The 11,922-nt window shown below is 41.8% G+C and overlaps 1 protein-coding gene across 1 annotated transcript in view; it reads left to right on the plus strand.

Annotated features, from left to right (window-relative positions):
* ALCAM (activated leukocyte cell adhesion molecule) overlaps positions 1-10,045 on the plus strand; it is a 120,786-nt gene extending 110,741 nt beyond the window's left edge. The window contains exons 15-16 of the mRNA XM_066578655.1: positions 5,127-5,242; positions 8,168-10,045. Coding sequence (XP_066434752.1) covers positions 5,127-5,214 — 88 coding nt within the window. The 3' untranslated portion in view covers positions 5,215-5,242; positions 8,168-10,045. The remainder of the gene's footprint in view (positions 1-5,126; positions 5,243-8,167) is intronic.
* The last annotated feature ends 1,877 nt before the right edge of the window (positions 10,046-11,922 follow it).

Here is an 11,922-nt window from a genome sequence, read left to right on the forward strand (position 1 = left end):
TACGTGCGGAAGATCCGCAAATCAAGCCGCCCATAGAGAAGCATGGGCATCCGCAAATGGATTTAAGCATGCAAGCGGGCAGGGTGTGATTCCACAGCGGGCTCCCACATGTGGGATCCGACCCGCCCTTGGACATTGAGCCTTAGGCCTTGTGTCCACGGCACATGCGGATTTCCGCAACAGAAGACCAGTGCGGAAATGATTTTTAAATGCTTGCCCGCGATCGCAGATGCGTTTTTTGAGGGAAGGGGGGGGGGGTCTGTTGCGTCGATGTACACGGATGCACTGTGGATCATCTACGTTAAAAAAATATCCACAGCCCCACCTCCTTGCCTTTTCCCTACCTTCCTAATTGATTTTAACCTTCAAATCCACACCCATTGACTTCTATTGAGCCCGTCCGCACGGAATCCGCACTGAAATGGAGCATGCTCCGATTTGTTTTCCGCACCAAATGGTCCACAAATCAAATCCTCAGGCTTAAATTCAGTTGTAGGTGCCAATGCTTCCCCATGGGCACTTTTAGTGTATCTTCACAATTGTGGATCTTCCACACGTGTGACCCTTGCGGGTTCCGCAGATCGAATCCACCTGGGGACATTGGGCCTTACATTTAGTTTTTCTCATTTGAAAGATCAGCTTAGAGGGTTCATGCGTATTATGTACTGTACAAGTTTACAACACTCAAAACAAAAATCTCAAGGATCAACAAAAATCTAGCTGCACGATTTGATGCACGTGCACTTTTTGTGGCCAGAGCAGATTTTAAAGCTGGCTGTATTGTAAGCATTTTTACGGTCTCTCTATTTTATGTAACATAATCCGTGTCACATAATTGGCATGATACACAGCTCAGAAGTTGAGAAGAAACTTGCTTGAGAGAGAAACGTAAAACAGCGAACATATATGTAGACTTTTATTTACTGTATATTTCACAATGAAAAACTTTTCAATTTGCAAGATCCATCTTCTATGATTGATTGTTTGTGTCATATTGTTTTTATTAGTAGGTATATAAGTGTAGGCAAAAGTAGCCAAATTCTGCCTGCTGCTGATTCATCACAATTAATAGTTATGCAGATTCTTTCTAGGGACGTCTAAGGGCCCCTGTCCCGCCTGGGAGCAGGAGCCGCAGACAGATCTCCGCTGTCAGCATAATCTGACAGGTAGGCTGACCGCGGAGAAGCGCAATGACTCTCTGCTCGTGGGCGCGGGGCCGGCGATTTCCATAGCAACGCTTCAGACAGCGTGATTCGCCGGCAATTTACCGCTGGCAAAATCACGGCTGTGGACAGGGGGCCTAAATAAATGAGCTATAGCTGTCTTTTCTAATAAACTGAACCCAATGTTCTGGTATGGCCTAGGAAATAGTGTTAGTCTTAAATTGCCTCGATTTTAGCAAAACCAAATTTGCTAGAGTCCTAACCTATTTTTGGCGAAAATCGCTGGAAACTTATAATGCATGCTGCAGAGGTCAGCGCACAACCAATCAGCAGCTAGGGGCCCCGATGAGGTCACCAAATGTGTCCTCCATTTTGCATATGGGCAGCAGTTTCTTTGGACTCCTGCATGAGATGCCCTAGCCATATATAACGTAGTCATGGCGTAACCAGCAGCCATTTTACATTTGCACACAGAATAGAGAAGCTGCTTCATATTTATATGCCTATATAACCTGTTGTCTGTTAGGACTCGATATTCTGCAGATGATATATTGCTGCTGGTGTGAAAGCTTGTAAACCGGCAAAGAACTTAAATGGGGCTTGTATTGGAGGGAGCCGGGAAAAAAGCTGCATCATGTTCCTATGCCTGTACATTGGGAGAGAGTATATTTTTGCTGCCGTCAACATAAATAGCAGCAAAGCAGGCGGAAAAACTGCTTTGGCATAGGATAGATAGATTGCAGTTCTCTGTGGTCCCAGACGTTGTTCAAAGTCAACTGTCTGGCCACTACAAATTATTTGCAGACCGTACACAGCTAGCAGTGGGGTTTGGAGAATTTGCCAAATGGGGTCAGTATACAAATATACAAGCTGTGCTTATAATTGGTACTCTGTGGCCTTCTGTTCTCCCATATCACGCTTCCCACGCTATGGGATTGTGGATTATTTAGTTGGTGGTGTTTTTTGTTAATAGAAAACAAAAAGAAACACAAACAGGGAAACGGCAAATACAGACAGTGCATGTCCGTGGCCTCAGACATCGTTCAAAGTCATCATTCCGTCCACTCCGAAATATTGGCATGCCTTGCGCAGTTAGCAGTGGTTCTCTGCAAAAGGAGAGTCATGATAGCAGCTTGCAGACGAAGGAGGAAGAGGCGGACGTTGCAGGGCCACACCATGCTAAAACAGGGAGTAGGGTGTCTCATACAAACATAAGGACTGTGCTGTCCTCATCAGCTACTACTAGTTGCAGCAGCACCAACATCAGGCTCACAGCTAGGTCTGCTCACAGAACTTGTGTAGCCTGGGCATTCACTGAACTGCACATGATGACAGAAGAGTGGTGGTCTATAGGATCTGTGCAAGGACGTAAACCACCTCAACATAACATATATGAACAGTCACATGAACTACCACCGCCTGATGACTTGGAGAACCCACCTGGGCCAGAATTACTATGTTTACACAAAAGGAAAAATGCCAAACCTTTATAGTTACATAGAAATTGTGATATCTGCGTGTCTGTCCTCTGTAGCTAAAGTCACCTATGTTGCCCTGTTTTTCTGCCTGTATTGTGTGGAAATGCAGAAGATAGGATGTCTAGTGGTAGGCCAAGTTCTTTGCTTGCAGTGCTTGTTAAAGGAGATGTCCCGCGCCGAAACGGGTTTTTTTTTTTTTAAACCCCCCCCCCCGTTCGGCGCGAGACAACCCCGATGCAGGGGTTAAAAAAACCACCCGCACAGCGCTTACCTGAATCCCGGCGGTCCGGTGACTTCAATACTTACCGCTGAAGATGGCCGCCGGGATCCTCTATCTTCGTGGACCGCAGCTCTTCTGTGCGGTCCACTGCCGATTCCAGCCTCCTGATTGGCTGGAATCGGCACGTGACGGGGCGGAGCTACACGGAGCCCCATAGAGAACAGCAGAAGACCCGGACTGCGCAAGCGCGGCTAATTTGGCCATCGGAGGCCAAAAATTAGTCGGCACCATGGAGACCAGGACGCTAGCAATGGAGCAGGTAAGTAAAAAACTTTTTATAACTTCTGTATGGCTCATAATTAATGCACAATGTACATTACAAAGTGCATTATTATGGCCATGCAGAAGTGTATAGACCCACTTGCTGCCTCGGGACATCTCCTTTAATGTGTTCAAAATGGCAGCACTCATCCCATAAGCAGAGGAAGGGACCTGATCCTGGAGTCCATAATATATAATGCACAAACTAGATAGCTGATAAAAGATTCAGTGTTTGATGAAAATGTAATATCTGACCAGAAATCCTATGTGACCAATATTATTAGAAATACTAGAGCTCCTTCCAAGCCAAACTCAAGGCTGTGTATGTAGTGATTATTTCTACAGGCAGGTTGGACATTGACAATAATCATTGCAAGTAAATGGCCCTAATAATCAGAAATATGGGAACTAATCATTTTCTGCCTGATTATTATAATGGTAAGGTTTAAGCAGTCATAAAAAATAAAATAAATCTTGTTATTGGTACAGCGCCAACTTATTCCGCAACGTTTTCAAATAATTTATTTATTAACCCCATCAAGCTGGGTAGTCGTTTTTCCGACCTCAGGAGGAGGAGTCCACCTTGAGCCAGCTTCCTGAACCATGTAGGGATTGAACTTGCAACCTTCAGGTCGTGAGCGAGAGCTTAGGACTGCATTTCTGCTTCCTTAGCACTCTGCACCGCAGTGGGTTCTGTTTTATATTCTTTATCATGAAAAGGCCATCCCTGTTTGCTTGGCATGTCCGACTTTCATGCTGTTAGTCAACTGACACTTGCCTCATTTCCCTAAAAGAAAACTGGACCCCTTTGTAACCCGTTATCACTGTCGAAGAGTTGGTGCCGCATAGCTGGCAGAGCACTTGCTGTTATTGATACCAGAGTTTTTCTGCAAGGTAAACGTCTACTTTAAATGGTAGAATATGACTCCCTGTCTACTGCAGTACAAGCCGATGTTTTCTTTTCTGGAACAATATTGTCTTCCCTTAGCCTGAAGTGACAGCATTGTACATCAGTAATCCTTCACAGCAGATCTGTTGGTGTTGCTTCCTTACAAACTTATTAACCTCAGAGAAAATTCTTATTTGTGAAGTTTTTGCTGCTGACATTATTTTTTCTCCATTTGTCTCTAGTGCTGTATCCAGGCAAACAGCTGTAACATTATCCCTGACATGTGTCCTGTGCCTTACAGTACACCGAGTTTCACAGCAGGCCGTGTGGTTACTTTTCAATATAAAGCTTATGTAAAAAAATGGAACCCTGAGGTTTCTGAATGACATAGGGCTGGAAATAGAAGACATAGTGATGAGAAGTTTTATTAACAACCCTTACTTTTTTTGTACTGTTTCATAAAAACATTTACCTGCTGTTGCTTTCACAAAATTTGTTTCTTTGATTAATATCATAGAAGGATTTATCTTGTGATTTCCAAATTGATCATCATTGCAGTGTTTACGTATTAGAAGCAAACCCCGCAATGCTGATCAATGTGGGAATCACAAGATAAATGCTTGTAGGATTTGGATCCAATAAACACCGATAAGGGGGCGTTCTTCCTCCCTCCATTAATTCTCTCGGAGGATCGGAAAATCGTAAATCCTTTTTCCTCAACGCCATTCATTTTACTAAGGGGAAATAGTTTAGCGAATGTCTTGGCCGTATTCCTAATGTGTTGCAGAGGGACAGTAGGGTATATGGGCCTTTGGAAAGAAGCCTACACATTCAGGTTAAGTTCTATTTAATATTTTAATTGCTACGACATAACTTACTTTTATGTCTGTAATTTCAAGAATATAACGTGTAATTGTACCCTGAACAGTTATGAAAAATGAACCATTTTTCCTGCGGTGCATTTCAAAGTGACATGTATGGGTTTCTGTTATTTAATTAAACGTATCACCAATTGGTCCTCACTCTAATGATCATCGTATTGTTATACTATTTAGCCCGGCATCGAAACATGTAGGAAAAGAACTCGGTAATACAGAAGAAAACAAGAAGCTAGAAGAAAATAATCATAAATCAGAAGCATAAGAATTATATAAATAACACAATACTCAAGGTAAGTTCCATTTATTAACCCTTTCTAGTCAGGTTGTATCTGGGATGACTGCAATCCAATACTCATAGAATTACTACTACTGCTATTCTTTTTTTTTTTTTTTTTTTTTTTAAGTGCAGTTAAAACTTTGCATAGGAGTTGTCTGTTTGCTTTGCAAATTCTCCTTATGTTGCACCTGGTTCATAACCACAGTGAAGAGTTCAGGAGTCTGAAGTCAGTTTATCATCAGCCCGTGCCTCGTGAACATTTGACATGAAATGTCTGTGATGTCACTAATTTATAGTACATTCGGAGCCATTATACCTTACTGTATTATTGGCTATGCTGAAAAAAAACGCGAACCAAAGCAGCAATATTAAATTGTATAGTTGAGTACCATATTTTCCGGCGTATAAGACCACTTTTTAACCCAGAAATAAAGTCCGGGGTCGTCTTATACGCTGGGAATACGCTGCTGAAAAAAAAATCAATACTCGCCTCCCGCTGCCTTCTGCAATGATCTGCGGTGCTGCTGCAGGCGGTGCATGGCTGTGATTGGTTAACGCAGCGCCGGCTTTCATTGGCTGACGCCGTGCTGAGTTAGCCAATCAGAGATTAGCTTTCTGAAGGTGGCGCATTCCAGCCCCGCATCCAAAAAGCAATACTCTGTTGGCTTGAAGGAGGGAACGACAGCCTGCAGCAGTGCCGCGGAAGTATTGATTTCTTTTTTCTACACTGTATTCCCGGCGTTGGGGGTCATCTTATACGCCGGAAAATACGGTAAGTTTTTTTTATTTCAAAAGGTTTGACTGTTGTCATTTATATCTACTTTCCAAAAAGAAAAGTTAAAAGCACAATTAACATTTTTTTTGTACAGGTATATTAATAGATTTGCATTATCAAGTTGTCATAGTGTTTATAGGTTATATTAGGTTTTGAAAAATAGACCTAACAAATATAGCATATATTTCCTTGAGTGAGGTGACTCTTGCCAAATTGTCAAAAATGTCTGTTCATGCCTCTCTTAGTTAAATGTGTTTTCGGGAAAGTCAGTTGACTATAGTTACATCTCCAGCTGTTGTAGCCCAACTTCACAGGAGTTTTGAATGCCTAAGGCCTCCTTCCCACGAGCGTGACGGGCTCCGCCGCGTAATATTACGCTGTGAAGCCCGTCACGGCGCCCCCCAGAGCCCCTATACTTACCTGCGGGAGATAGCGTGAAATCGCTTCCCCGCCCACCGCCGCCGCGTCACCGCCCGTCACCGCCCACCGCCGACGCGTCACCGAGCGTGTCACGTGACGCGGCCGGCCGTGTCACGTGACGCGGCCGGCAACGTCATATGGCGTCATATGACGCGCGGCGGTGGGCGGGAAAGCGTTTTTTCACGCTATCTCCCGCTGGTTACAGCGGGAGATAGCGTGAACGGACGGCTTCCATTGACTGCAATGGAAGCCGTCAGTGCGTACAGCCCGTCCTCACCCGCAGAAAATAGAGCATGCTGCGGGTGAGGACGGGAGAAATCGCTGTGCGTAATTCCGCGGTGGAATTACGCATCGTGAGCATTGTGCTATTAGGTTCAATAGAACCTAATAGCTGCGGGCAACGCAGCGGATTTTCGCCGCGAATTACGCAGCGGAAATCCGTTCGTGGGAAGGAGGCCTAACCCACTAGTTATGTATTAATTAAAAAAAAATAAACAAGATTTATATTTTCGGCTACTAAACAAAAGCTTGGTGACTGTCTCTATTGGAGCTCTAATAGTGGACATGTCCGTAAAACAAATATATCTTAGAGAGACACTCTGTTTGTTTTTTGTTTGTTTTACTTTGGGGAAATTCATCACCGTGTCAGTGACCTCTGCTGTGAACAATCCAGTTCTGTAGCTTCTTCCTTCCAGGCTATGTGTCTGCTCTTTCCTTCTGGACTCCAGGTCACATGACCAGCACTCTGACTCTGCGGTGTCTTTCAATTAATGGATCCTTTTTATATCACTTGACATAAAGAAAAGCTGTCTTTCCACCCCATAGCAACCAATATCAGTGCAGTTTTCGTTTTGAAGAGCAGAATACAAAATGAAATCTAAACTTTGATTGGGTTGCTATGGGCAAGAAGGACGATTTTTCTTTGTTTAGTTGACCTAAAGCTGCCCAGAGCAGAGTCAGAATGCTGGTCATGTGACCTGGAGGATGGAAGAAAAGTGCAAAGTACACAGACTGGAGGGAATTGGCTACAGAACTAGATTCTTCACAGCAGAGGTCACTGGCACTGTGATGGATTTCCCCAGAATAAAAAATGAAATGCCTCTTTAAAAATGGCTGCATAGAATTTTTAAACTTGACACAATAACTGAAGTAATGTTTGAATATAAGGCGAGGGTCGGAAAAGCTATCTTTTCTCCTTAGAGAGAGCACCTAGACAGTGAGTGAGGAGACTCAAAAGGCCATTCATGCTCCTCTGGGTAAGCTGCAAATAAGGGAGATGGAATAATACCTCCACAGTGCCACCTATTGGAAGGCAGCATTCCTTCAAGCCAAAGTTAGACTCTTTATACAAGCCTTGTAACAATGACTGGCCTATCCCAGGCCTCTCTCTACCAAAGCCAGACTCCTACTGTACACTGATGAAGGGCAAATACCCTGAAACAACTGTCTGTGCATGGAGTCTGGCTTTGCTTTTAATTCCCAGTCATTGTTACAAGGCTTGTATAAAGAGTCTAACTTTGGCTTAAAGGAATGCTGCCTTCCAATAGGTGGCACTGTGGAGGGATTATCCCATCTTCCTTAGCTGAATATAAGTCGACATACCCTAGTAGTAGTATAGTTATAGAACTCATGCTTACTTCTTATTTTGGTTATAAATGGAGAAGGTTCTTGGTATCTGAAGCCCTTTTAGACTCGCAGTTCTGTTTACCTTTTTTAATTTGCATTCCATTTTGTGTTTTATAGGGAAACCATGATGTGCAGTTTGAAGCATGAATGTGGATTGTACTTAATGGAATATATACAATGGAACTGCAGATGTTCATGGTCAAAATATTAAACATTTGTACCAAGTTGTCCCAGGATTATGAGGAAAATTATCCCTGAACGGATCAAGGAAAACTGTTCCAACAGCCATGATGATAGCTTACCATGTTGTGTTCTATTATTTTTTTATGTAAATGTCTGCACTGAAAATTTGTTTTGTTTGCCTTTTATGTAAAATTTTTTTACGTAGCTATTTTTATACACTGTAAGGCTTTGTTCCGAGAGTTGCTGTCAATCAGATGTATAGTGTAATGTTATTATTTTTTAAGACACTGTTTGACGCACAGGTACATTTTTAATTCTGAATGCCATCGGTAAAAAGTTACATATTGAAAAAGTTTTAAAAGACTCCCTACGAAGATGTATTTTGTACCCCAACCCTACCTGGTTGAGCGGTTATTGAACAATCTCTATGCTATAACCTAGACGATTAATCCTTCACTTGTACAGCCCATAAGGATGCACAACACTGTTCTCACTACACATGTCAAATTTTACCGATCGCATTACAGACTATTGTTTTTCATATCATTAATTTAAAAATGACTGGAATCTTGATTTTGGTGATCCACTGCCTTATGAAGAGCATTCTTCAAGAGAGGAAATATGATTGCAAAAACCATGTACTACCACAGCTGGGCATTGAAAACTGTGTTTTATTCACTTCATTGAAGAAGACTAATTATTGAAGGACCTACCTAACTTATAATTAATGCTTTTCTTTCACGCTTTTTATCTTTAGAATTCCAATTTTAATTGCCTTTTTTCAGCCATCACCTACAGTTGTAATATTTCCAGGGTAAATTGAGTGATTCGCCATTGTCTCGTAGCCTGGCTTAAGCTTTAAACTTCACTTTTAATTTCTGTATCATATGGTCTGTACATCTCCAGCAGTGCTGCTTTTTGCACATTCTTCAGAATTGTTTGTTGTCTGAACATTTAGTCTGTAGTGATGGAGGCACAGGTAAAATTGCTATTAGCCATATTCAGAAGGATGAAAAACCGTACAAACGTAGAAAATAGTACACATCCGTGTTCATCTTGATTTCCTATGCGTTTTGCAAACTAGAATTGCTGTTGCAAAGACGGTAGTATTGAGCAGCTTGCAAGCTCACGACTGCTTATCGGGTGTTCACATGGAGCATGTTTGTTCCAGAGCTACGCCGCTCGTCTTGTGACACAACTAGCCCCTCAGGTGTTCCGCTTCTGTCGAGTGCGAGGATGTAATAAGGTTTGACAGCGAGGGAAGCAGCTATATGCATCTTGTTTCAGATAAGCATGCTCCATCTGTAAAATGAGCATAAATGACAACAGGCCCTTTGCAGCTTTTGATGCTCTGTTCTTGAACCACTGTAATTCTCGTGCTGCCCGCCCCGCAGTGCACTGCAGGAGTGAATGGGGAAATTTGCTTTATTGTTTTCTTTTATCTAACACTAAAAGGTTATAAACGCACCTTCACGCGGTCTTGTGTTTAACAGGTACATAATTTATCTTCCAATATACAAAACAATGAAACGTCTTGAGTATTTTTTTGTTACATTTAAAATTTGTAACTTTATAGAAAAAACAAATGTGGACTCTTCGATGCGTGTAAACTTGGTATTGTAAATGGACAGCAACGAATGCATTGAATATCACGAAGATGTATTTGATCCTCTGTAAGCCGGAAATATGTTTTCAGAGACTGTACATATAAAGTGTATTTACTACAAACTCATGTGTGCAAGGGTCAGAGTTGGTTGATTGTCACAGATTACTTGGATTTCAAAAAAAAAATATTAGTTATTTCTTTTGTAATCGTGTTTTTATTTCAACTTTCAAACTTATTACAGGTAATTTTTTAGTTTTAAATGTAGAAAAAAATTGAAAAAACAGTGATATTTTTGCATGGACTTTTCACAGAAGCAATTTCCAGGCTAAAGTAGGGGATATCTATGGCTTTTACTATCATGTTAAGTAAGTTATTATGTACTCCACTGCAGTACGTGTACAGTTGTCCACATGTGTAAAATACAATAATACTATGCATAATTTTTGACTAATACAAAATGGTCTTGGCGCCAATCATTTATTCCCCAAGTTAAATATGTAAATATGTGTTGGTTTGCAGGGTAAAATAGTTATCCAAAATCTCTATTACAATCAGATATCTAAAGCTGCTCTTCAGAACCTATAGTTATCTGTTTAGGAATTCCATGAACTATTACCACCACTTTTTATAGAGAGTGGACGCAATCCCATGATGAGGACCAGGTCACAGCTGCATTTTAGGGCTTCTGTCTCTCCACATTCTGTTTTTGGAACAGAGAAACAAAATGAAAACCAAAATAAATGTTTAATTTTTTTTCCTCCCACATTGAGTTAAATTAATTTTGAAAAAATTGGTTCAGTTTGCCTCCGTTATGTTTCAGGTTTTGTTTTTTTTCACTGGAACAAATAGTATAGTCTGCTACTCTTCTTGTTACAAAAAAAAGAGCTGAAACGAACAGAACGGAAGCAAACTAAATGCATTCAGTTTTTCTTTTTAAACCTATTGAAATCAATGGGAAAAACAATTCGACATTTATTTGAGTTTTAATTCCATTCTTCTGCTCTGAAAATAGGTAAAGATGGAAAGGCCTAAAATGCGGATGTGAACTAGCTCAAAAGCAGAAAAGCCACACCGAAATGAAATTAGTTCTATTACTAGCACATCATTACAGTGATATACCGTGTTTTTCGCTTTATAGGATGCATCGGATGATAAGACACACCCTCGTTTTTAGAGGGGGAAAATGGGAAAAAAATATTTTGAACTCGCCCAGGGATAGCAGAGGGGATAGTGCTGGGCGACAGAGCAGAAGGAGCAGCAGAGCTCTGAAACACCAAAACTCTGTGACACAGCGGCACTTGTTCAGCAGGAGGAAGGGAAGAAGGCGATTAGTGGAGGCGGGGAAGCAGCAGCAGTTCCCGCTGGTGCTCACCCATCAATCAGCGGCACATATGGGCGACATGTTGCTAGATAAAGTATACCACAATGTTCTGCTTTGTTTTGTAAGAGCATATAAACCTTACACAGCACACACAACTTGATGGGTAGAGCCTCTGACATTCTTGATTTAATTCTAAGATGTAAATGTAACTGGCACAATACTCATGTGAGCCTTATAGTAGGGCTGAAGGAGTTATAATAATAAACTGAAACATACGTACCCCTCCATAACCACTGGCATCCAGTGCTGCAGCCCCTCTGTGCTCCCAGTGTTGGTTGTGATCATTGACGTCACTGGAATTCAGGTGACCACTACAGCTAATGAAAGGCTGCAATGTCACTGCTCGTCCTCCTGACATCAGTTCCAGGAGTTCAGAAACCTGACGAAACGGTCGCAACAACCACTGGGACCACAGCGGGCTGCAGCAGCGCCAGATCTTGCGGCCATGGAGGAGTAAGTGTGTTTATTTTAACCCCTTCAACCCTATTGAAGTGGTATAGTCCAGTAATCGGACAGCCCCTTTCAGATGTATGCCCAGTATAAGAGTGAGGAGATTATTTTCCCAGACCATGCCCAGTTCTGTTCCTGGGAAGCCTACTTGATAATAGATAGAGCTTAAAATGAACTGCCACTACAGAAACGTAATAGTAACCAGCATGTTCCAGAATTCTATTAGTATTTTAATCAGGAGAACAGAATATG

Source organism: Eleutherodactylus coqui, chromosome 1 (assembly GCF_035609145.1).
Source record: "Eleutherodactylus coqui strain aEleCoq1 chromosome 1, aEleCoq1.hap1, whole genome shotgun sequence".
In the NCBI taxonomy this organism is placed as follows: Eukaryota; Metazoa; Chordata; class Amphibia; order Anura; family Eleutherodactylidae; genus Eleutherodactylus; species Eleutherodactylus coqui.